Source organism: Protopterus annectens, chromosome 4.part0, assembly GCF_019279795.1.
Source record: "Protopterus annectens isolate FY-2018-M chromosome 4.part0, PAN1.0, whole genome shotgun sequence".
In the NCBI taxonomy this organism is placed as follows: domain Eukaryota; kingdom Metazoa; phylum Chordata; order Ceratodontiformes; family Protopteridae; genus Protopterus; species Protopterus annectens.
Window position 1 is genome coordinate 1,084,665,142 of NC_056733.1, and position 26,898 is coordinate 1,084,692,039.

Below are 26,898 nucleotides of genomic sequence, written 5' to 3' on the forward strand. Positions count from 1 at the left end.
AGGGTTTATATTTAAGCTGGTGAGCTTATCTATAATGCCCGAGTGGGGTATTGTATCGAAAGCTTTTGCGAGGTCCAGGTAGGCTGTGCGGACCACCTTCCCCTCGTCAATGGCCTTGGTGACTGTTTCAAAGAAATCAACCAAGTTTAAGAGGCAGGATCTGTGCTTAACAAAGCCGAACTGGGTAGGATCCACTGTCTGTAGGTCCCCAATATCTTTATTTATGAGGTCCATGATGATCCTTTCCATAGTTTTGCAGACCAAGCTAGTCAGGCTTATGGGGCGATAGTTTCCAGGATCCGTTGAGGCACCACCTTTGTGGAGAGGGACCACTGTTGCTGTACGCCACTCTTTGGGTACATATCCTGTAGTAAGGCTGAGATTGAAGAGTAGTTTTATGTTTGGGTTTAGCTCTTCTTGGAGTTCATGTAGGAAGCAGCCTGGGACACCGTCTGGTCCCTTTGATGCTGTGTTTTTTGCTTTGGAGAGGGCAGCTCTTACCTGAGCATCTGAGATTTCAGGGGAGCAGCACTCTGCTGGGATAGATATTTGCCCTTTTGGTGGGGGGGGGGGGAGAAGTTTGCGCTGAACCTGTCAGCTAGAATGTTGGCAATGTCTGTGGCTTTGGTGTATTTTTTGTCATTTTGGACTAATTCTGAGCATATCTGGGAATTCCCACCCAGGTTCCTAACATAACTAAAGAAAGCCTTGTGATTATCCTTAGTGTCCTGTGCAATTTTTCTCTCAAAGCTGGCCTTAGACGATTTTATGAGTGCCCGTAGTTTTTTGCTAATACTGATCAGAGATGTCTTCCCTTTTTGGGATTTTGCTCTATCATGTAGTAGCTTCCTCCTTCTATTATTATTATTATTATTATTATTATTATTATTATTATTATAATTTGTTTATGGCTGGGGTCCACCAGACAGGACGTCTGCCTTTGGAGGATTGGGACTTGGTTGTATTTGGGATTGCATGATCCATGCATTCCTGAAGGTGTTCATAGAATGCGTTTATAAAGGATTCTGCGGTCTGGGCCGTATTTTCCACAGGCCCGGGGGCTTTGAAGGATTCCACCTCGGTTTTGAGGAGTGTGAAATTTGCATTAGAGAAGTTTTTCACTGTGGTTTTCAGGGCAGGGGGTATAGTCGGGATGTGAATATCCAGTGAGATTAGTTTATGGTCTGATCTTACCAATGAGGGATACACTTCTGGTCTGGAGCATAGAGTCCCTATGTTGGTGATGGATCAGGTCCAGTATGTTTTCCCCTCTTGTGGGAGTGGTAACGAGTTGTTCCATAGCATTTGAGTTTATAAATTCTAGGAACCTTTGGGCTAGGGTGTTGGAGCTAGAGTAATGCTCCCATTCTATGTTTGGGTAGTTGAAGTCGCCCAATATAATGGTGTTTGGAGAGACCTTCATATTTTCCAGTGTTCTCAGGAAGGCCGAGTGGGGTTCCTGTGTTTGGGAGGGTGGTCTGTAGCAGGCTATAAACTGGAAGGCAGTTTTACCCACTGTTAGTTGCAAATGGATAGTGTCTGATGCTTCGTGCTGTGCCGCCAACCTGGAGGTGTGGGTATCTTTGACTAATATTGATACTCCCCCTCCTTTTGTGGTTCGTTCCAAGTTTTGGGGCCGAAAAGCATGGTATGAGGTATAACCTGGTAGTGCTGGGGTGCTCTCGGGAGCCTTGAACCAGGTTTCTGTTACTGCACAGATATCGATGTTCTCCATGCTAAGGAGAGTTTCGAGTGTGTGCATCTTGAAGTTTAGACTTCTGGCGTTGAGTAGCATTACTCTTAGTTTCTTATCCCTTGTGATACCTATGGAGGTGGGTTTGTCTTTTGAGCCTTACCTAAAAAAGGCACTATGGGGTAGCAAGAGCCTTTGCCAATATCCGAAAGCCCAGGGGTGACAGGTGCAAGCCGTCCCTAGCGAAGCATTGTGGCTTGTCGAGCATGTCATCCCAGGCTGACAGGCATTGGATCCCCTTTGAATGACACCAATACTTAAGCCATTTGTTGAAATTGATCATCTTGTCTTCATATTGTGGCATCATTCTTGGTGAGGGTAAGATGCTACTCAAGGTCAGGGTCATACCAGCCTGGGCTACATGCTCAGAGAGCTCCTCTATGTCTCTTTTCATGTAGTCCAGGGAGGTACGTCTCAGGTCATTCACACCAGCATGGACAATGACTGAGTCATATTTGTACTTGCCTTGGAGTGACCTGAGTGCTTGTGTTATGTGACGGATCATAGCGCCCAACAGGCAGCTCACCGTGATCTTCTCCTTGTTCAGCCTGGTGAGTGGGACATCAGGGTGCCTGACGATTGAGTCACCTATTACAAGTGTATCAGGTGTGTTGTTTAGCCTTAAGGGCTATGACTGTTCGGCACACTGGCTTTGTGAGCTATATGTTGCACGTGTTTTGTTTTGGGGTAGCGATTGCTTGGGTGTCTCCTTTGGAGGTCTCTGCTGCTTAGGCAGATTTTTATTTAGAGCCTCCGAGTACGTTTTTGTGTGTTTATGTGTTTGGTTTGCTGTCGTGGTAGGTCTATGTGAGACTGGAATTGTAGTGAGTGTGGTTTCCTTCTCCTCCTGACTGGTTTTGCCCGTACTGAGTTGAGAGAGCTTAGCTTCCAGTATGGCTGTATGGTTGCATCTCTCACATGTGTTGGAATTTGTTGGGAGGAGGAGAGGGTTGTCTGCGTACAGGAGGCAGTTGTAACATTGCCTCAAGATTCCCAGATTCACCAGCTGGACCGGAGAGGAGATTGACAACTGACCTTTGGATAGTATTGGGAATTCCTTTATAATTGAAAAAAAAGGGCTAATGGGGAAAAAGGTACCCAAGGGGAGTTTGTGAGGGTGTAGTGCTTTTAATTTTTTAGTGCTGACTTATATAATTGCTTTAGTGAGCAAGTGCCAGGTAACTTAAATGCAATCTGTTACAGGTAACTTAAATGCAAAAATGACAAACAGTAACTTTCTTTCAAGTGAAACAAGGAAATAAGTACAGTAAGCAATGCAGATATCACTAGGGATCCACAGAAGCACTGAAAAGCCGCGTTTTAGGTGGAATTAGCGTTTCAGGGAAATAACAAGCAAACAAACAACAAGCATACAAACAAAGCTAGATTCAGCAGGCCTGAATCTAGTCTATGCTACAGCAAACAAGGTGTACCAGTTTCACTAAGAAACAGTTCAGATATGCAGGCACTATAAGCCTTTAACCAGAAATTCCCAGCTCAGAAGGGCAGAGTCCAGCCTCTCCTCCCACAAGAGTGCAGACCACGAACCTTCTTAATGTAAAATAACTGGCCTGAAGCCCAAGTGCTTAAACCAGAACTAAGACACTTTTAGAATAACAGACACTGAGCCCTCAATCAGCAGTTCCCAACTTAGAAGGATGTAAGCTACCTGCCCTGCCACCACAGTGCAGGCCACAAACCTTCCTAATGTAAAACAACTGGTCTGAAGCCCAAGTGCTTAATCCAAAAGACTTAGAATTATAGCTACACTTTAATCAAGTTACTACCAAGCAGTAATAAATACAATTGAATACTTTAAAGAAGGCCTGGATTAGTGCTCAAGTTATACAAACAAAGCTAGATTCAGCAGGCCTGCATCTAGTCTATGCTACAGCAAACAAGGTGTACCAATTTCAGTAAGAAGCAGTTCAAATATGCAGGCACTATAAGCCTTTAACCAGAAATTCCCAGCTCAGGAGGGCAGAGTCCAGCCTCTCCTCCCACAAGAGTGCAGACCATGAACCCTTCTAATGTAAAATAACTGGCCTGAAGCCCTAGTGCTTAAACCAGAACTAATACACTTTTAGAATAACAGACACTGAGCCCTCAATCAGCAGTTCCCCACTTAGAAGGATGTAAGCTACCTGTTCTGCCACCACAGTGCAGACCACAAACCTTCTTAATGTAAAACAACTGGTCTGAAGCCCAAGTGCTTAAACTAAAAGGCTTAGAATGAGATACACCAAGCAGTAATAAATACAATTGAGTACTTTTAAGATGACGCAAAAGCAAAATAAAGTAGGAAGAAACACAAGTACAGTAAAAGCAGATACATTTTTTTTTCAGAAAAGTAGCAAAAACAGTAGTAAAAACAATTCACATGCAGTGCAAGCTGGCACACTTGAGTATGTAGCAATATTAGTCCACACACAGTTTGAAAAAATGTAATTAAATTAAAAAAGACTAAAAGCAAGTGCAGAAAGAGTTTATTAGGTAGAATGCTGTAAAGAGATGGGACTGGGGGAGTGTCCTAGATCAAATCTACAGTGGGGCGGGCACTGCAAAAGCCACCAAATTTAAACTACAGCCAAGAACAGTGTGGGGGGGAACCAGTTTCAACAGAGATGTGAGGAATCAGAGTGCAAATTATAAAACCAAAAAAATATATATTGATCTCTGTATATTTGCAGAACAGTAAGACAACCGATATCTAAGCAACAGTTTAGCTCTATAATACAGAATAATACAGAAAAATATACTCAGCTCTATATATTTGCAGATGGTCTTGTAAGGCTGTCTCTCAACACACAGGTTCCACTTTAAATGCAGGCTGCTGCTATTAACAGGTCAAATTAAGGGAACCTTGAGTTAACAACACACAAGCTATAGAAACCAAAATGAGGGGGGGGGGGGGGGGAGACAGTTTCAACAGAGATGTGAGGAATCAGAGTGCAAATTATAAAAACAAAAAAACATATACTGATCTCTGTATATTTGCAGAACAGTAAGACAACAGATATCTAAGCAACAATTTAGCTCTATAATACAGAATAATACAGAAAAATATACTCAGCTGTGAAGATCTCAGACAAAGGGGTTTTATGTGACTGCCTTATGTGCAGTTTTTTCAATAACGTTCCTGGATTTCCTCCACAAGTCACTTTATGGCTCACAGTAGTCAGATGTATAAGCTGTCACCCCACCCCAGCAGTAGAGCAGTCAACATTAATAATTTGTGATTCATCTGACATCATTAATGCATGGTCAGAACAAGCCTGGAATTCTAGCATTTCCTGTTTGAAGATTGATTATTTTATGTGATTTTTTTTTCAAATTCTGTTTTTCACTGCTTGCATTCCTTTGTTTGCTGGGGTGGGGATGAAATAAAGTTATGTTATGTCCTTCTTTTTTGTTTTTCCCCCTTATAGCAAGCGCCTTCCAACTTGTTTGTTCATTTGTCTGTCTGCATTTTGAATTTTCTTTCTGTTTTAATTTTAATGAAAACATTGCACATCTAAGATGTTTGTTTTCTCTGCAGACACCTTGGGAAGATGTGAAGATGGAGATGGTTGGAGAAAAGGGTCTTGCACCAGAAACTGCTGACCTTATTGGACAATACGTTCAGCTTAATGGTATAGTACCATTGTTATTCAGGCTGTTTTTCCCTGCATAGTCTTGTTGGCCTTGCGAGTAGTTTCTACAGATACACAATTGTTTATATTGCAAAAAGTTGCTTCATGGTGTGTTCGCATGAGACTTGAAAAAAGATAAACAGAATTTCATTTCAGAACCTCAGGTTGCTAAGCACAGTAGTGTAACTGATGCAGTTTGTTCCTGCAGTGAGTACATTGCTAAGCACAGTAGTATAACTGGTGCAGTTGGTTCCTGCAGTGAGTATGTTCCTAAGCACAGTAGTATAACTGGTATGATTTGTTCCTGCAGTTACTATGTTGCTAAGCGCAGTAGTATAACTGGTACAGTTTGTTCCTGCAGTGAGTATGTTGCTAACTAAGCACAGTAGTATAACTGGTACAGTTTGTTCCTGCAAGTGAGTATGTTGCTAAGCACAGTAGTATAACTGGTACGATTTGTTCCTGCAGTTAGTATGTTGCTAAGCACAGTAGTATAACTGGTACAGTTTGTTCCTGCAGTGAGTACTTTGAATAGCTGGTACAGTTTATTCCTGCAGTGAGTATGTTGCTAAGTATAGTAGTGTAACTCGTACAGTTTGTCCTTGCAGGGAGCATGTTGATAAGCACAGTAGTATAACTGGTACAGTTTGCTCCTGCAGGGAGCACATTGCTAAGCGCAGTAGTATAACTGGTAAAGTTTATTCCTGCAGGGAGCAAGGTTGCTACGTGCATAGTATAACTGGTACAGTTTGTTCCTGTAGTGAGTACGTTGAATAACTGGTACGGTTTGTTCTTGCAGTGAGTTCGTTGCTAAGCATAGTAGTGTAACTCGTACAGTTTGTCCCTGCAGGGAGCATGTTGCTAAGCACAGTAGTATACCTGATATAATTTGTTCCTCCAGTGGGCACTTTGCTAAGGTAGCATAACTGGTACAGTTTATTCCTACAGGGAGCACATTGCTAAGCATAGTAGTGTAACTGGTATAGTTTGTTCCTGCAGTGAGCACATTGCTAAGCATAGTAGTACAGTACTGGTACAGTTTGTTCCTGCAAGAAGCACGATGCTATGCACAGTAGTATAACTGGTACAGTTTGCTGCTGCAGGAACAGGGAGTCTACTTGCATCAGTTGTGATCCATCAACAGTTAGCGATTACGGTCATCTAGGAGGATAAGCTTGAAAACCGAGTGTCTAGGTTGTCATCTCGGAGAAAAGGTAAAGAAACTGCTGCTGTTGTATCACACTACAACAGACCGGGGATAATTCCAAGAGGGCTGAACATAGATGTAAGTAAAAGTGCACACATGTGCGTGTGTGTGTGTGTATATCTGTTTATATATGTGTATAAGTATATATGCGCGTTTCTATACACACACACACACACACACACACACACACACACACACACACACGCATGTGTTTGTATGTATGTATGTATTTATTTATTTCTTTTGTTTCTCAGGAATGACCAACTGCGCACATCCCATTTTCAGCAGAGCCCCTGAGAGAAATGCTCCATTTTACAGAATGAGTAGCAGGCAGTTATACAAGATTTACATAATAAATGTTCATGCATAGAATAGTAATGATATGACAGTTAATTGAAACATGATTGTTAAGACAAGAGTACAGTAAAATATTAGTTAGTCAAGTTTACAAGTTTCTGGTAATTTTCAGATGCAATCAGCTGTAAGTAGACATTCTGTACGAGACAGTGAAATAATTCTACGATGAAGATGGTTACAAATTATGAACTAGTATTGAAGAGGTCCGAGTAAAAGGGTGATAGAGATAGTAATGGAGAGGGATAGATACAGTAAAATCCCTGTTATCCGAGACTCAAGAAACCAGCAATCTTAAGCAACCAGCATTTGATTGGTTTGTATGCCAGCATACAAGCCATTCAAAAATCACAAAGGGGATCCTCTACTATTCAGTGCACAGCAGCCCGCTGTTCTGCATTAAACAGAAGAGGCTCCTCATTGGGATTTATCCAAAACAAATAGCGTACGGCACCAGGACCCAACCGGTCAGCACAAGGATGTATCAAAAGTAAGTTCCACAAAATTGCTAAAGGCAATAAAAAGATACGTCCTCGTTAATTCTTTGTAAACGCAATTTAATATAAAAACGTTTTCGCTTCCAAAGCAAAAGAAGCTTCATCAGACACTGAGAACACAGAACACAATCAATTTAAACATATGGAAAGGAAATGATGTCATTTCCTTTCAAGTATACATCCGTTTTTTAAGGTACACTTTTTGTTTATGTATAAGAAATCGATATTTACAATCAATAAAAAGTGTACTGAAGTACACAATCACATAAAATAGTTCAATTTGACAAATCAATAAAACTGTTTGTGTATATATATACGCAAATCGATTAAAAAACATATTGAAACTGTGACTTTGTAGTGAGGTTTTTAAATACCTTGAGGTTTTTAAATAAACCTCTTAAAAGAAAGAAAATAGGCTGTTAGAAAAACCTTTTATGAAACTATTTATAAACACAAATCCACTCTTATTAAGTATACAGAAAATCAGCCTCGCCATAATATTAAGTGTTTTTAAATGGCCGTTAAAAAACACTAAAAGACAATGCAAATTAGGTAATCCTGCACAAGTTAAGATGTTTAAAAACTCGATACTATGTGCAACCCCATACCCATTCTTAATTTTACACTAAGGGGTACTAGCCAAAATGGAGATAAAGGGTGTAAAGAGATAGAGAAGAAATGTGTTACCTTAAGTAACTTTTAGATTTCAGTACTGCCAGGATATTACATGCTTCATTTAGCCCTGGGTAAGAAAAGGCATTAAGGCGTAACTGCCATTCTAATTCTCTAATCTCAAGTAGAAGAGGTTGTGGTCCACCTCTTATACCTACATTTACACAATCGATGCCCATATAAGTGAAACTATGTCCCATATGTTTAATGATATGTTTGGAAAGAGCATTGTCGCCCTTTTTGTTTTTAATTGCATAATTATGTTGGTAAACACAGTCCCTTAGTCTACGGTCCGTCTTACCAACATAAAATGCAGGGCAACAATTACAAAACGCAAGGTACACCACAGATTTAGTGTTGCACGTGATTTTATGGTTAATGGTGTATTTGATACCATTAACAAAGAAAGAGTTGCCCACTTTTAGAAGCCTGCACAAATTACACATACCACAAGTAAAAGTGCCATTTTGTCTAGAGAAAAAATCTATTGGTTCTTCCCTTGATTGAAGTAACTCTTTCAAGTTGTTACCCCTCTTAAAAACAAAGGAAGGTTGTAAACCCAAAGTTTCAATTAACTGTGAGTTGTTCAAAATGAAGTACCAGTTTTTCTTGATAATTGAACAAATGGCATTGATATGTCGATTATAGGTGATGACTAGACTAGACTTAAAGTCAACACTAGTGGTTTTTTGTGGGGTGCTTAGTTCATCACACACAACATCAACCTCAGGATTGTTAAACAATGGTGTATAACATCCTGATTCAAACCTGTATGTAATAGGGGGATCGACTTTCCGTTGTAAAAGAAGGGGTTTGTAAAAACCATTCTCTCTCTTAAGAGAGACTTCATCGATTAAACAATCAATAAACTCACTAGGATACCCCCTATTTGAAAACATGGTCTTAAGGTTTAAACACTCGGTATCAAAAGCTTCAATGGTGTTACACATACGGACAGCACGGACCAATTGACCTTTCACAATTGACTTCCTCTGTTTCCATGGGTGGTTGCTGTCAAAATGAAGGAAGCCATTACAATAAGTTGTTTTCCTAAAGATGCTAGACAAATAACCCTGATTGACCACATCTTTGACCAATTTGATGTCAAGATAATCAATTTCTCTACTAGAAAAATGGTGGGTAAATTTTAAAAATGTGGAAGAGCCATTCATATATTTGACCAAATTGGTAGCCTGCTGTTCATCACCATCAAAAAGGATGAATACATCATCCAAAAACCGGGTGTAAAATCTAATTGAACTTTGGAATGTGATGTTGTTAAAGAGGCAGGTGTTCTCCCAGTATGCAACTACTAAATTTGCTACACTACCACCGCAAGGTGAACCCATGGCGATCCCTCTTTTTTGTAAGTAATAACACTTATCAAAAATAAAGAAATTGGAAGACAGGACAATGTCCAAGAGTTGTGTAACCACTGAGATCTCATCCCTAGGGGCTTCTAATTTTAAAAGCATTAATTCAACCCATTCAATAGCCTCCTGATGTGGAATAGATGTGTATAAGTCAACTACATCTATTGTTAGGAAATTGAGAGACATGTCGAAAGAGATGTTATCCATGGATTGAAGGAAAGACCATGAGTCTCTACATATCTGAGGGATGAGCTTGAGGTACTTAGAAATAATGTGGTCCACTACCCTGGCACAAGGGTGGGTAATTGAGTTCCTACCGTCAATCAAAGCCCGCATTGGTGGATCTACCAAGTTTTTGTGAATTTTCGGGATCCCAAACATGATTGGGATCCTCGGAAAAGAGATGTTCATAAAGTTGAAGGTGTCAATATCGATCAGCCCATCGATAAACAGGTCTCTAAAATACCCTTTAATTTTATTATGTTGTCCAGACATCTCATTTAAAGATGATAACTCGTATGCGGGCGAGTCCAGGACTCTTAACATCCTTGAATTGTAATCTTCTTTGTTGAAGATGACAAGCCCCCCACCCTTGTCAGGTTTAATAACTCTAATAGGCATGTCCCGTAAGTTTTTCAATCCTATTCTTTGTTCGCGTGAAATGTTACTCCCATTATCAACCCATTTAAGGTTTTCAAAAAGTTGCCTTAAGTCTAGTTCACAGGCACATTCAAACATATGAAGAGAAGGGTGCAACGGGGGGTTAAAAACACTCCTCATTTTAAAGGTAGATTTGTCATTAGGCAAATCCCCTTGAAATAACACTTTAAGGTTCAACCCCCGAACAAAACATTTCAAGTCAGTAAGAACTTTAGAAAGGTGAACACTTTGGTCGGGGACAAAGGATAAACCAAAGGCTAACAAATCTATCAAATCTCTATCAATATGCATGGAAGAAAAATTGTAGACTTTAAAGTCCCCTTTGGTGTTAATGAGGACTGTAGGTGCAGACGTGGGTGTTACTATACATCCATCGTCAAAGTCTATTTGGATTTGTTCTTGTTGTTCTGCCTCTGGTAATACTTCCGTCCTAAAAAAGGCTTCTGTTGCCCTCTATAATTAGGACGATTCCCTTGATTGTTGTGATTCTCTCGAATCCTGTTGCTTCTTCTCGGTTCCTGAGCCACCGGATTATCATCCGTGAAATCAGGATCATAGATAATCCCATCAGGAGAATCATCATGTAACTCATCCCTGACAAGAGGTGCACCCTCTCTGTTGTTATCATTAATGTTGTTGATGCGTTGTCCAGATTGTAAATTATTCCTATTCGTGGATTTCTGCAAGTTAGGATATGCAAGTTGACTCGAGTAGGCTTGCCTATCTCTAATCAGTTTCTTATTTTTGTTGGATTTGAATTTTACCAACAAAGCATCAATACTTTGAAAAATACGATTGTAATCGTATTTGTACCTGACAAAGTTAAAGTCACTTTTAATTTTGTCATCAAGATCACTGGTTTCAACCAGTAAAGTGTCAATTTGTCTTGAATAATGTTGCACCATTAACTCAAGTAACTCTAGCCCTTGTTTGTCAAAAAGGCTGGATAGTTCGTTAATGAAAGTAGTGTCCTGGAACAGCCCTGTAGGGGCGAACGAACTTCTTAGGCCCTTAGGGATAATTTTCTCTTTAATGCATTGTCTAAAATAGGAGACTTCCAATTGAAGTTTCCTTATTTTTAACATTTTGTCATCTAAAGTTTTAAGATAGTTAATAATACTGTCAATGGCATTACCTGTTGAATTACTTCCCGTAGCCGGTGGACCCGAAGCGGTCGGGGAACCAAATTCAAAAACATCCAGGTTCCCTACCCATGCTGTAAAAGAGGGCACACCAATAAGCCCAGGGTTAGTATCCAAGCGCCCATCGACTCCATTCAGAAGGCGGTTATGGTCTGGCGCTAAATTCCTATCCAAGGAATGCCATTCAGATGTTGAAACTCTATCAGGCAAGTGCCTTTCGCTGTTATGATTTTCACCGGAGCCTGTAAGGGCCCCTAACCTGTTCGAATTGCCAGGCTCCATAAGAGTGGATGAATTAGAACTACAAGTCGCCCGCTGGGGTTGACCAGGAGGTAAAGACGCTGATGATCCGCAAGACAAGTTCATGCCTGTAGAAGCGTTAGTGGCGTTAAACCCGGGCAGGTTTAGGTTTAAATTCTGTGCGGCTGGTGTTCCATTGTTTTCAATCCTGTCAAGTCGGGTGTTAAGAGCGTCCAAGCGCTGTGTTAACAGGAGTATGAGAGAGTCCATGCTCTTAGATTCTTCATTGGTAGAACCGCTACTGGAACCAAAAAGAACCGGTGTCCTGGGGCTCGTAGAGCCAGAAACAGACATACTAGTGACCGAAAAATAAACAGACAAGTCCAAAACAAATAGCGTACGGCACCAGGACCCAACCGGTCAGCACAAGGATGTATCAAAAGTAAGTTCCACAAAATTGCTAAAGGCAATAAAAAGATACTTCCTCGTTAATTCTTTGTAAACGCAATTTAATATAAAAACGTTTTCGCTTCCAAAGCAAAAGAAGCTTCATCAGACACTGAGAACACAGAACACAATCAATTTAAACATATGGAAAGGAAATGATGTCATTTCCTTTCAAGTATACTTTTTGTTTATGTATAAGAAATCGATATTTACAATCAATAAAAAGTGTACTGAAGTACACAATCACATAAAATAGTTCAATTTGACAAATCAATAAAACTGTTTGTGTATATATATACGCCAATCGATTAAAAAACATATTGAAACTGTGACTTTGTAGTGAGGTTTTTAAAATCATTGGGATTTATCATTGGCTCATATGCCAGTATATGAGCCAATCAAAAATCGCAAAACATATCTCAGGAAACCGAAATATACAATTAACTGGCATCTGCCAATCCCCATGGGTGCCAGTTAAGTGAGGCTTTACTGTAATTAGAAATTGTGAAGAACTAGCTGTATTATGACCAGTTACATAAGAGTGGTGACAGTAAGGGTTTGGAGAGGGAGTGTTTGGATCTACACATATACACACACAAGCGCACGTATACGCACACACACACTCGCACGTATATGTGCACACGAATATGTACACACGCGCACATACATACACATGCACGTGCATGCACACACACACGCACGTATATGTACACACGTGTGCATATGTGTATATGCGCATGCACAAATACATACACACATGCACGCACGTACATACACATGCGCAGGTGCACATGTACATACACACGTGCACGTACATACGCATGTGCATTCACGTGTGCTCTCACATACATACATGCGCGCGCATGTATATACAAACACATGGACACACATGCGCACGCGCGCATGTATATGTGCACACGCCAGCACATATATGTACACACACGCACACACATGCACGTGCACGTATATGCACACATGTGTGTGCGTGTGTATGTGTGTGTATATATATATATATATATATATATATATATGTGTATATATATGGGTCCAGGACTAATGCTCGGCCGGGCATACTTACGCGAAAGTGCTTTTCACTGAAGAAGCACTTTCGAGTAAGTATGCCTGTTGCAGAGATTACACTATAGTGGGGATAAGTGAAAATTCCTTTTTCCCCACTGTAGTGCGACCTCTGAGTGAGAATATAAAAGTAGGGGTTGCAGGGGGGTTTGCCCCCCTCCAAAAACATAAATGTAATATTTGTTTTTTTTTTTTTTAACACACTTTAACGAAAGTGCTTTTTCAGTGAAAGCGCTTTCATTAAAGTGTGTTCGGTGATAATGGATTCGGACTGTTGAATTTTTGTTCAACAGTCCTAGATCCAATAAATATATATATATATATATATATATATATATATATATATATATATGTATACACACACACATACATTACCTCACTTAATCGAATTAATAGAACACTGAAACTGACATGATCAGGAAGACAACATTGAAGATTTACAAGAATTAGAGTGCACAAGATTGGAACTTAAAAGATGGATGAACCTAGGTATATAATTTGAATGCAGATCACGGTACAGTGAGGATTGGGAAATCTACCCTTTTCCTCGCTGTAGTGCAATCTCAGAGTTGGTATGTGTAATTTGCAAATATTGTGCAATGTTTTGTATGTTTTTACAGGGGACAAGCCCCCCCTGCACCCCCACACCCCCTGCAAATTATTTATGCGAACTACGAGATTGTACTACAGTAAGGAAAAGGATAGATTTCCTAATCCTCACTGTACCACAATCTGCATTCAAAAAACGTACCTAGTTCAATCTTCCAAGTTCAATAGGCTCATCTCTCTCTCTCTGTGTGTGTGTGTGTGTGTGTGTGTGTGTGTATATATATATATATATATATATATATATATATATATATATATATATATATATATATATGCATATATATTTTCAAAACCAGTAGAGACCCAGCAAATGTAGATGAAAAAAATCCCAAGAAGAAGGTAGCAACAACAGGAACAAAATGACACTAATAGTCGTCAAAATAATCACAAAATCAATTTAATACACACCAAAAACGTAAGCGCTTTCGCAGTAGCAGGCATAGAAGGTGAAATCTATGGAGATGAATTCATTGAAGGTAGGAAATGCTGACACTGAATTAGCTTCTAAGATGCTTAAATGAGACATTGAGAATGATATCTATAAGTTTAAAAGGCTTCAATGCCAAAGATATCATCTTGAAGCCTGTCTAGACTTTAATGTTATTCCACGTGGGCTTAGGGTATTAACGATGCCCACTTACGGAGAGACATATCCAGATTTATTAGTCAAGTGGCAACAGATTAACATCAATACTAGTAAAGCTTATATCAGGCTGTTGCTAGAATATTTTCAGCCCATTGAATATGAACTGAGGAACAACATTACCAATAAACAACAAGAGTTATTAGCGATGGATGGTGAAGACCGTTCTGAACTGTTTATGAATGATACTATTGATAGTCATGAGATATGAGAAGAGATTGTTGGAATATAAAAAAACATAAGTTAGCAAGAGACATTAATGACTTTGAGAACCAACAGGTCTTCACTTGGCCAAGAAATACAGCACAGTGAGTGATGAGATCAGAGAATGCAGTCAATAGGCGGGGAACCAATGAAGGGACTACACCTAATAAACCAGCCTGTCCACAAAAGAACAGGAACTCGAGGTACATTAATCAGTTGAGACAACAGGGGAGCCATATTAGTTCCATTGGTACGGAAGTGACTGAAACCTCAGAAATAGAGGGGAAGTAATGGTCATATAGTCGAAACTAACATTGCTTCACCACCGAATATTAGTTCGGTGTATTCGACACCGATGGAGGAAACAGAAACAGAGCAACAGAAAGTAAACCAGGAGCGGGCTCCATTGAATAATGAGGTAGTCAGACGGAAGATTCATTTGGAGAAACTGCAACCACAGGTTTTTCCTATGCTTCCTCTACCCATACGCCCGGGGAGAAAAAGGTCGAACAATACAGAAGGAGAACGAGGGCAGAAAAGGAAGGAGGCTCCTGCCCTAATGCAAACACGAACTGTGAAAAGGATGTGGAATCAGGAACTTTAGTTTGGAACATTTCTGGTCATGAATTAACTGAAGCAGAGGCTGCCGTACTTAATAAAGGTTTGAATTTCATTCCTTCTAAATGTATGGACATTAGTGATGCTCTGCTAGCGATTAGACTTTTTGTTCGAAATTTAGCTTTGAAAATGATGTACAAAGACACTGACTCTGAACATACATTTGAATTTAAGAGAAAGATTCTTTGTTGTCCACATTTACCACCTAACCTAGATATTTTCCTGAAAGCATGTGAAAAATCGATTTATGATGATGTGTATTTTACCTCATTTCGAAATGAGCATAATATGACATTTGATGAAAGATCTGCACTTAAACAGTTATGCATGAATGACAACATTGTAATAAGACCTTCTGATAAGGGAGGTCCAGTTGTAGTGATGGACTCTTCTTATTATAAACAAACTATGTTTGAAATGTTAGACAATACAGCTTATTTAGAAGTGTCTTCTAATATTGTGACTAACGTTCAACGGCATGTAAATGTTACTTTACAAATGTGTGTACGTTTAGGTCTCATGACAGATGAGTTATTTAGGTTTTGCACAGTTGAACATCCACTTATCCCATGCCTGCATGGACTTCCTAAAATACATAAGGATCCTTTAACACCAAAGTTTAGACCGATCATAGCGGGGGCAGGCTGGTTCACTGAGCCAATTTCATTATATTTGGAGAAAGAGCTCAAGCGAGTACTTGTTAAGTACAGTTATGTATTACAAGATGCTCAACAGTTTCTGGTCGATTTGTTTGAGTCTACCCATACTGATGATTTTCAGCTAGATCATGTTTTATTTGTTACTCTATAGGTTCATAGGTTGGTACTCAGCTATCGACCCTAGGGCCTGTACAAGCCTAGCCATAACAATTCCCTGGCTATTTCTTCCCACACTATTTACTTCCCTGGACCCCTGTCTAGCAGGGTGACTGAAATGATCCCCGGGGTGAATTTACTTTCTCCCATCCAATCGTCAAGGTTCCTTTTGAAGACGGCCAAAGAGGCACTCTGCTTGATATGTATGGGCAGTCTATTCCAAAGTCTGGAGAATCTCTGGGTCAGCAACCTATCCCTCCAGCATGTTTTGTTTATTGTGATGACAAGGTTTAGATCCCTGGAGCATGTGGCTCTGAGCAATTGGGATTTCTTTAAGTGTAGCATGTCCAACATCTCTGGGTTTGACATGGCCTTGTATGTTAAGCAGAGATCGCCTCTGAGTAGACGATATGCGACAGAGTATAGCTGGAGTTTTTTAAGGGGGTCAGCATAGGGCATCTGCTTTTAGGCCTGTGATTCTTTTAGTGAGGTATTTCTGCAGCCTTTCCAGTTGCTGCAGATGTCTTGAGAGGTACATACCAAACGGGGTATTGTATTCTATAATGGGTCTAATGAGGGATGAGTACAGTGGGACAATAACCTCCTTTTTTCAGGAGGAAAAGCCCTTAGGGATGAGGTGTGCCACATAGAAGGATTTCCTGACTGTTGTGGCAATGTGGTTATCGAAGGTGAGACCACTGTCCACCTGTGTCCCTAAGTCTCTTATCACACTTTTGGTAGTGTACTGCCACCTATGTGGTAATTTATGGGTACATGTTTTTCCCAAAGGGGATAACTATACATTTCTTGGCAGTGAGCTTGAGCCCATGGCTCTGGCACCAAGTATCTGTTTCTGTAAGGCCCTTTTGTAGAGTATCCACAGTATCTTGTGATTTTGAACTCTGAAGTAACTGTGTTGGATTTACTGTTATTGTCTTGTTCCTTTATTTATTATTAAGTATTTTTAAACCTATCTTTTGTGGCTGATATTTGTGAAACATATTTAAGCTTTTAGAATACTTGCATATGTATTTGGTGACACTGTAAAGGCCACTCCTAAATAGTCTTGCAAGTCTTGGTCAGACTGCCATTTGGATTAATAGTAACATTGTGCAGTAGGATTGGGCACCCTTTGTTAAGGGCTTTAAATGTAGCTGATAAGGTGTTCTGTTGGCAGTGATAACTACCTTATAGTCTGGGTAGAAGGGGGCATAGCTAGTAAACCTGGGCCAGCCTTTCCCAGAGGTGTGTGTGTGTGTGTGTGTGTGTGTGTGTGTGTGTGTGTGTGTGTGTGTGTGTGTGTGTGTGTGTGTGTGTAAAACAAATCTCCAAGACTGTGGGTCAGCTACTTTGGCAGAGACACAAAGCACTGGTTGGACAGAGAGAGAGAGGGTTGGAGGACTTGGCTTGGAGCACTGGCTAAGGATCCAACTCTATAGCTGTGCCAGTGGGGAGTTTTATTTGGGATCTGGAGAAAGAGGGAGAAACCAGCCCCAGACTGACTGTGATCTCTGTGTGCTCTTATGGAAATTGCACTGTAATGTGTGTGTGTACTTGTCATCCTCCCACTGTGTATGCCCCCCACTGTGCCTGTGGTAAGGATTGAGGCTCCTTGATTACTGGGCCAGGGCTGGGGCATCACAAGGCAGACAAAATTAAAAGCTGTTTTTTACTTAATAAGGTGTAGAATTATGAGTTCAACATCTGGCATACTGTGATTGTAAAATATTGTATTTCTTGTAAAAGTTTTGTTTCCCTTTGTTACAGTTAAAGTACAGATTTTAGCAGCATGTGGCTACTTTACTTTTCACACCCCATACACAGTAAAATTCCCTGCTAAAATGCTAATAATTGTCAAACGTCATACTGCTAGAAGTTGTAATAACTCACTGTGTGTTTCTTTTGGTCTCTTCCAAAACACCACAAGCATACACACATAAGAACATGCACATAATCACACACATGCACACACATGCGTGCGCGCGCGCACACACACACACATGCACACACGCGCGCACACACACATATGCACCATGCACACACATGTGTGCATCAGAGCACATGCAAACACATCTTCATACATTTGCAGGCAGTTGAACATCCATGCATTATCACATTCATAGAAACACATATCTCCCATTACTCTTTCTTTCTTATAAAGTCTACATGACTCAAATTATTCACTTTTCTTTCAAAATCACCTTACTAAATCTGGAATATGGAGCTGTTGTGGTATACACAAGTGTGAGACCTGATAATGTGTGTTTACACTTAAGACATTAAGTATGATTCCTCTAGAGTTAAATGACTTGAGAAAATTGTTTTTACATTTATGAAACACTTTTTCCAGGAAAGCTTCACTCCAAGTATCCCACAAATGTAATACTATGTCCCCAGAACTTTGCTGATAATATATATTTGGCAGGATTCAATAAACCTTACACGGCTCACAGAAACCATGATGTACATATGATAGTGCTTCAATTTGTATTCAGTAAGTGGTTCTACATGATGTGAAGAGCTGTGCAAAAAAAGGTAAACATGGCACACTAATTACTGCTTAAGCAGATGAGCATGTGCTGATCAACAAATCTCTAGATGTGGTGGCCCTTTTTACAAGCATACCCAATGATAAGGGTATAGATATGGTAAGAACAGTGATGGTGAAGGATGATACTATGGATGTACGTAAGGTAGATTTTCTGTGAATGTTGATGGAAATGGTCCTGGAGAATAACATTTTCTTATTCCAGGACAAGTGTTATAAACAAAACACAGGGGTGGCGATGGGTACGAGCTGCGCCAACTCCTATGCCAACCTAGTCATGGTGATTTGAGCATGTAATGGATAATCTATACATTATATTTTACAGGAGATTTGTGGACTACCTCTTTCTCCTGTGGAGAGGAGAGGAGGATATGTTACATAGGTTCCATGAGTATATCAATGATTCCAATGCTTTTTTTAAATTTACCATCAGTGTCTCACTTACCAGTATTGACTACCTGGATGTTAAAGTTTATGTTGATAATCAGGTTTGTCAAACCCAAATATACAGGAAACCATGCTATAAACCATCATTTCTGCATAGAAATAGCATGCATAATCCATCAGTTTTTAGGAACATTGTGAGGGGACAGGCCATGAGGGTCTCCAGATTATGCTGTAATGAGTCACTACTGAGTGACGGGCTAGATAGGTTAAAAGATGACCTGATGAATAGAGGGTATGAATTATCTGAGATAAACAGAAACTTTGATAAAGTTCATAGTGAGAGAACGGATCGAGCAAAGCCATATTATTCAGCTAGGACCACTAGAAGAGAAATGAACAAGATGAACTCTTCGTCTTTGTCCATAGTACTTACATATAGTACTAATACATAAGTAGTAGAGAATTTGATCACACAGAATTGGCATATTCTATTAGTAGATGATTTTACTAGACAAGTTGTAGGTAATAGTCCAAAGCTTGTATATCGGAGCCAGACATCCTTAAAACAACAATTAATTTACCCCAACCGAAACAAACAAGAGACAACTTTACCGCATTTGGGCACTAAGCGCTGTGGCCGTTGTGCCCAGTGTGAATATGTTGATGAAACAAGATTTTTTAGACATCCAGACACAGGGTACTTATGGGAATTGAGATGTACTGGATCCTGTGATACTAAAAACTTAGCATATGTGGCTTACTGCACACAATGTTTTTCCTTTTATGTAGGAAAAACTAATAGAACCCTTAAAGAACAAATAAGGGATCATATATATTGTGTAAACACCCACAGGGATTGTAGTGCCCTAGCGAAGCATGTAATAAGTGCAGGAACAACACACAGTTTTTGTTTTCAAATATTGCAGGTCCAAAAGGAGAGTATGAGGTTGGGAGATCTCAAGAATAACACTGAAAACTTGGAAGTTAGATGGATACTCAGGTTAGGAGCACACAGAGGGAGTGGGCTTAATGAGAGTGTGCCCCTTAAACCAGTACTTAAGGCTAGAAAGTTGAGGTAGGTGGATGTATCATGTGCTGCTTTGTTATTTGTTATATTCTACAACTATGTATTTTATTGTTCTACACTTTTGATAATGTAGTATTTCATTTTAAGGCTTGGTTTTAAACAGCTCTTAGTGTTGTGTTTTAGGAGTTTATAGGCACACCCTGTTTTAATGTGTTTAGTTACTATGGTGATTTTAATTGATTGATGAGCCCAATGACTTAGTGCTGTATAAATGTGAGATGTTTGTTCAGTAATGTTAACGTCTGAGGAAGCGGACTCTGTTCCGTGAAAGCGCTTATGTTTTTGGTGTGTATTAAATTGATTTTGTGATTATTTTGACGACTATTGGTGTCATTTTGTTCCTGTTGTTGCTACCTTCTTCTTGGGATTTTTTTCATACATATATATATATATATATGTACAAACTAGTCCACTACGCCACACGGAATCCAACAGCAGCAACTTTAATAATGTTCAAAAACAACTTATGCAAGAGACATACAGGTTAAGCGCTTCTTCCCAGCAGTTAGCAGAGCACACTATCCAAGTCAAATGTTTAATCGAAAAGCAAAGTGGCACTGGTAGCATATTCGGTAGTTTAGGACTACCGTTAACCCAGCCGACAGGTGTTTCTTCTTCTAGGCAGCCAGTACAGAGTGTGGGTAACCCGCATTTACAGAAGGATTCCCATCCAAGGGAGGGACCCACTGGAACAGCCACTGTATGGAAGACCAACTGTTTTAACTTTCAAGAAGGTTTATCCCCAGATACAGGTGGACAAGGGAAGAGTATGAGTTTGTTGGAGAGATCGGGTGCATTCGAGAAGGATTTATTTGCTTTTAAAAAACTTCAGCTCGAAAACGCATATCTAGAAAGGAACCTGGAATTAAAATAGGTGCCTCAGGGTTTACAGTTTTGGAAATATTCCAATGGTGCATCTAGTAATCCTGGTTTGCTAAAAGAACTACATGACTTGTTTGAGAGGGCTGGCATGGACTTAAATAAAAATAATGATCAAGTACAAACATCTAACTATTGAGGAGTTATTAAAAACCCTGGAAAGCCGTAATAACATTTTAACCAGCGACCTTATTTTTGATCAATATCAAACAAATTATAACAGCATCTTTAGTAAAGTGGAGGGTGTATGTACGGGTATTTTTACGCTGAAGTGTAAAAAACTGAAAAGAGATCTAGCAGAATACGAAAATGAGAAGGTGTATCCTTTTTCCATGGAGTGTCATGACAACCGGAGCACCCAAGCCACCCAGGGTTCTTCTGAACAGGAGGTAATGACGTCACCACCAAGGTCATTTCAGCAGTTAAATGTGAACCAGGAAGTTTGTAACGAAGAGGGAACAAGGCATTCTGAATGGTAGAGAAGTAAAGAACAGAGGCAGCCCCATTTTTTTGGAGTATGGGGAAATGGATTACCATCAACAAGGAGCCAGACCCAAAGCACAGAAAGCACGGAAGTTTTGGCAGAGGAATTGATGTCTTTAGCACTGCAGGACTTGGCATTTGTAAGTACTGAAAACTTTTTAGACGTAACCCCGTGCAATCATTCACAACAACGGCAAAACAGGAGACATGACTCAATGGATTTTGGCTGTGAAATGAATGATGAGGTTGTAAATATTAACAGTTCTGATGTTATTGATTTAGAAGTGCTAATAGCCTTAACGCAGGATGAGGACATGGTTTTACCACAGGTAATTGCTAATTCAACTGGTGACCTCAAGGTATACAATTAGTCAAGTAAGTCTAACTACAAAACAAGCAGGCCTGTTAGCGAAAGGTTTAACATTTGTCCCTAGTAAAAGGGGTAATGTTGTTGATTCATTAATAGATGTGAAATTGTATGCACGAAAATTAAATTGTAAAATCATATTTAGGAATGAAGTACATAAGAACCCTGTAGTAGCTTTGAAAAAGCCAAGTACTTTTAACCCACAAAATAATTGTTTAGTTGGGGTATTTGAAAGGCTGTTTGAAGCAGATATTGGGAAACTATATAGACAACCAGCATTTGAACATAAAAGCAATCTCAGTAAGTGTGAATTGGAAATGCTGTTTGAAATGGCAAATGACAGAAGTATTCGAATAATGAAACCCGATAAAGGTAGTGGAATGGTGGTTATGAATAATAGTGACTGTTCCAACAGCATTATTTCCCTTTTGATGGAAGGGGCCTATGTAGAAAGTTCCCTTAATGAAGTCAGTATAATGAATAGGGCTGTAGACCTTGCATTAGAAGACATGGTTACCCCAAGGGCAAATTGATGAAGCAGAATATAAATATATGAAAAATGATTACCCAATGGTTTTGGTATTCCCAAGATACACAAAGGGCTAAAAAACCCAGATTTAGACAAATTGTGGATGGGGCAAAGTGCAAAAACTACCTTTATAAGCAAGTTTTTAGACCTCCAATTACAAAAAGAATTGGCTTCCTTTCCCTACGTATGTATTGACTCATGGTATTTTTTTAGAAAATGTGAATGCCATTAAAGGGGAAGCTAATATTATCTTTTTTACGATAGATGTATGTAACTTATTCTCCGTGATACCCTATGAGACTGGATTAAATTGGTTGGAAGCACAGCTTCACAAGACGGGTGTATGACCAGGACCAGATTAATAAAATTATTATATTGATGGAAATTGTTCTGGGGAATAACCACCTGTTTTTTGAAGGGCGGTTTTACAAACAAACAACAAGGGTAGCAATGAGGGCAGCATGTTCCCCAGTATTTGCAAATTATATTATGTCTTTTTGGGAGCAGGAATTTGTTTTCAAGAGTAATTCTCAAATTATGTTCACTCATTACACCAGGTTTTTGGATGATATTTTTCTAGTGTGGAAAGAAAGTGAGGATGTGTTAAATGAATTTCTACGGTATATCAATGAGACCGCCTCTTTCCTAAAAATTCACATATGAATACAACAAAGAGATCATTACTTATTTAGATGTTCAGTTAGATCTTGATTTAGTAAAAAAGAAAATTTCTTCCAGAATCTACAGGAAACCTACATTTTAATATTCCTATTTGGACTTTGACAGCTGGCACCCCTTTTCTCAAAAAAATCCATTATTAAAGGACAGTTGGTAAGGGCTGCCAGAATGGTCAGTGATGAAAACAACTTTTTAGAAGAAGTGGCATGTTTAAGCAAAGGGGCTACCCCCCTAAACTCTTGGAGGCGGTTTCTACAGAGGTAATTTATAAAAGAAATAATGGGGTATGCCACCCCATTGTTGGAACGACCAATAAAATTCGGATAAGATCAATTGATGCCAATACAAATAAATCCAAAGGGAAATGAAACTCATTTTCATCACCACATTTAATGTAGCCACCCAAGCGGTAGTAGATATCATTAAACATAAGTGGGAAATTTTACAGGTGAATGACCAGATTGTGCAAATGCTGGGGAGGGCTCCATTGATTGTGTATCAAAAGGATAGGTCCTTTAACAATATTCTCGAATTAAGTGGAAAATATGAAACCTTGGGCCACACCAGAGTTAATGGTAATTTTAAATGTGGGATGGGGAGCTGTTGTAAAAACATTATGGAAACTAAGAACTGTTTACTGGGCATTACAACTGCAACAGTAAGAATGTGGTCTATTTAAACTGCCCAACTTTTTACATAGGCAAGGCCTGCAGATATTTAAAGGAAATGATAAAAGAGCATTTATATGATATAAGGAATAAAGAAATCAACAAATGCATTATTTAGGCACATTTTTGAATAGAAGGATCATGTGTTCAAATTTATGGTTCTACAACAGGTTGTTAAGGATATCCAGGGTAATATTTTAGACATACATTTGAGTATATGTGAACTTAAGTGGCAGTTGAGACTAAATGCCACTCAATACCCTGGTATCACTGAAAATGTTAATATAGCTTGTATTTTAAAACTAAAGCCTATTTTAGGTTAGGTAGATGTTTAATAACCTTTGTTTCCCCTGTACATGTATATTTTATTTATTTTTTTGTAATATTTTTTGTAACAATTTTAACATATACATTTTTACATAATGGCATGTATTGCAGTTTAGAAGTTTTTGATTAACTCATTTAATTATTCTTGTGAGGTGTAGAGAATGAACCAGGAAAACCATGTATGTATGTTTACCCAATATATTGACTTGTGGTGTATATTCATAGTACATAATTGTATTTCATATTTTATATATTTTTATACTTTTTTCACATATGTTTAAACTTCTTAATCAATAAAGGACTAAACAATTAACCAATTAAATATTATTAAGGGAGATATAAAAGGGCTGGGTCCTTGTTTTTCCACTGATGTTCTTCGTGTCATATTTCGGTAATCCTACTGGCAGGTTTCCCTCAGTTGGCCTGAATTCCAAAGTCCTGGGTCCTGCGTCGGCTGCTGTCACCCCTTCCCTGATGTCAGGTCATCAGGGGTATAAAAGCAGCAGCCGATGCCATTTTCTTTAGTCTTTCTTGCCTCGCAGTGCCTGAAGCAGAAGCAGTTCGCAAGTGCCAGTCGGCCGACTCCTGAGATTTCCGTGTTCGAGTTTCAGATCCAAAGTCTTCAATAAAGCTAAGTGCCCCGTTGGGGAAACTTTTTTCTTGCTCCAGACCGATGTCAGAAAAAGTAAATAATTGTATTTCTTGTGGAAAGCAAATACCTCATAAGGATTTTCATTCTTACTGTATTCCTTGCCTAGGCCCTGATCACAACGTTTCTGGTTGTCGGTTTTGTGCTAGATTTAACCAACGCACTATTAAGCGTTGGTATGATTTTGCTTTAAACTATTTTGGACGCCGGTTTAATTATCCAGAAATGTCATCGGATAGCCATCCGACTACCGGAGTTCACAAAAAACGCAAAGAAAAGGAGAGAGATAGACAACCGAGGCCCAAAACCGGCGACGAAGCTTCTCCTAAGCCAGTCGATTTCCTTTTACTACCTCAACAAAGCCACTAGCCATCCCACCTGTGTTAGACATTGTAGATGATGTGTTTTCGGAGTATAGTCTTACCCCTGACTCCTTACTTCCAGCTCCTGTTAAGCCTGACAGATTTTACAGGGTTCCTGACTCTCATAAATTCCTTTTTAAAAACCTTGCTGCAGACCCAGAAACTATTTCTCAGGGTCCCAAAGGAGTTAAGGCTTCCGCTGCAAAAAACCCTACCCTCTCTGACAGAGATTGTAGGGCACTGGATAGATGGGGAAAAAAGGTTTACACATCTTCTACCTTGGCTATAAGGGCCTTAAACTGTCAGTTTCATATGCTCAAATATCAGCAAATGTCATGGCATTGCTTAAACAGAAAATGTTGTTAAACTCTGAATGTGCAGAAAACAAAAAAATGCAGGATTTATTGCATGCAGCTGAACAAGTTGGAAAGCATACTTTGCAATGTGGTTTTGATTCTTTAGAGGCCTTCTGCAGGGCCGCAGTTACAGGTTCTGTAATTAGAAGGCATGCTTGGTTAAAGGAACAAAATCTGCTTGATCATGTTAAAGTTAAATTGTTAGATGCACCTTTACAGCATAATACTTTGTTTGGTGTTAAGGCAGAAGAGGTGTTAAAGAAAATGGAGGACAAAGCTAACTCTATGCAAACGGTCAAAGACTTTTTACAAGTACAGCCACCTAGATTTAGTAGACACTGGCCAATAAAGAATTGGTGCTTTCCTGTGTCAGACAGACCTCAAAGGGGCAGATCCAGATGCCCTAGAGGCAGATCCCAGGCACAAGGTTCATACCAGTCAAAGCAATGGGGGGCTTCTACCTCCCAAGTTGGAGAAGACAAATCACAACCATACAGGAAACAGTCCCAATGACTTCCCCCTGCCTGCACCTAGCACTTATCTCCTGGCAGCACCCTTAGGGGGAAAATTAGCACTTTTTTCTGAAAATTGGCACATAACCCAGGACAAGTGGGTCCCAAATGTCGTGTCACAAGGCTACAAGTTCCATTTCCATACCCTGCCAAAGGCAAACGGCTGGCCAGATCTGCCAAAAAATCAATGAGCAGAGGCACAAAAACAAGTCTCATCCCTCATGGACATGGGGGCCATTCAACAAGTATCAGAGCAAGAGCAGGGACAAGGATTTTACTGTTCTTGGTACCCGGAAAGGACAAGGCCTGGAGGCCAATACTGGACCTATCTATTTTGAACACATTCCTGTATATACCAAAATTCAAGATGTTGACTTTGCAGCAGCTTCGGACCATGCTGGGCAAGAACGCTTGGCTTGTGACTTTAGACCTAAAAGAGGCATACCTGCATGTCCATATCAGACAAATATGCAGAAGATACCCCAGATTCAAGGCTAGCTCAATGCATTACCAATTCTCTGCACTGCCCTTTGGCTTATCTACTGCGCCCAGGGTCTTTACAAAGTGCCTGGCACCAGTAATTGCATTCTGCAGACAAAGAGGAATACAAATATATCCTTACTTGGACGACTGTCTAATTCAAGCAGAGAACAAGGACATTCTTCTACAGCATCTGGCATTTGTGAAAAGACTTCTAACATGCCTAGGGTACACAGTCAATGAAAAGAAATCAAAACTAGTACCCTCTCAAGAGATAATATTCCTGGGTGCTAGCTTAAATACAACTGCCCAGATGGCTTATCTCACGCCAGACAAACAAAGGCAACTGACTACCTATTTCAAAATGTTGATAACAAAGGCCCAGTTATCTGCAAGAAAAATTCTGCAGGCTTTGAGCTTCATGGCATCCTGCATCCTACTAATTCCATATGCAAGACTACATATGAGGAAACTTCAATGGTACCTAAAAAGTGTTTGGACTCAACATTGCTACAGCCTGGAAACAGTGATTACTCTCATTCCCTGCCTGCAATCGATGGTGGGCAAAGGCTTGTCACCAAAACAAGGGACAGCCATTCACATTACCGCCAGCCAGGCAGACACTAACAACGAATGCATCAGA

At 39.7% G+C, this 26,898-nt stretch overlaps 1 protein-coding gene across 2 annotated transcripts in view; it reads left to right on the forward strand.

The window, feature by feature from the left end:
* The window catches only part of HARS1 (histidyl-tRNA synthetase 1), an 824,052-nt gene that overhangs the window by 465,338 nt on the left and 331,816 nt on the right, over nt 1-26,898 (forward strand). For both annotated transcript variants that reach the window (XM_044069030.1, XM_044069029.1), the window contains one exon: nt 5,292-5,385. In XM_044069030.1, coding sequence (XP_043924965.1) covers nt 5,292-5,385 — 94 coding nt within the window. The remainder of the gene's footprint in view (nt 1-5,291; nt 5,386-26,898) is intronic.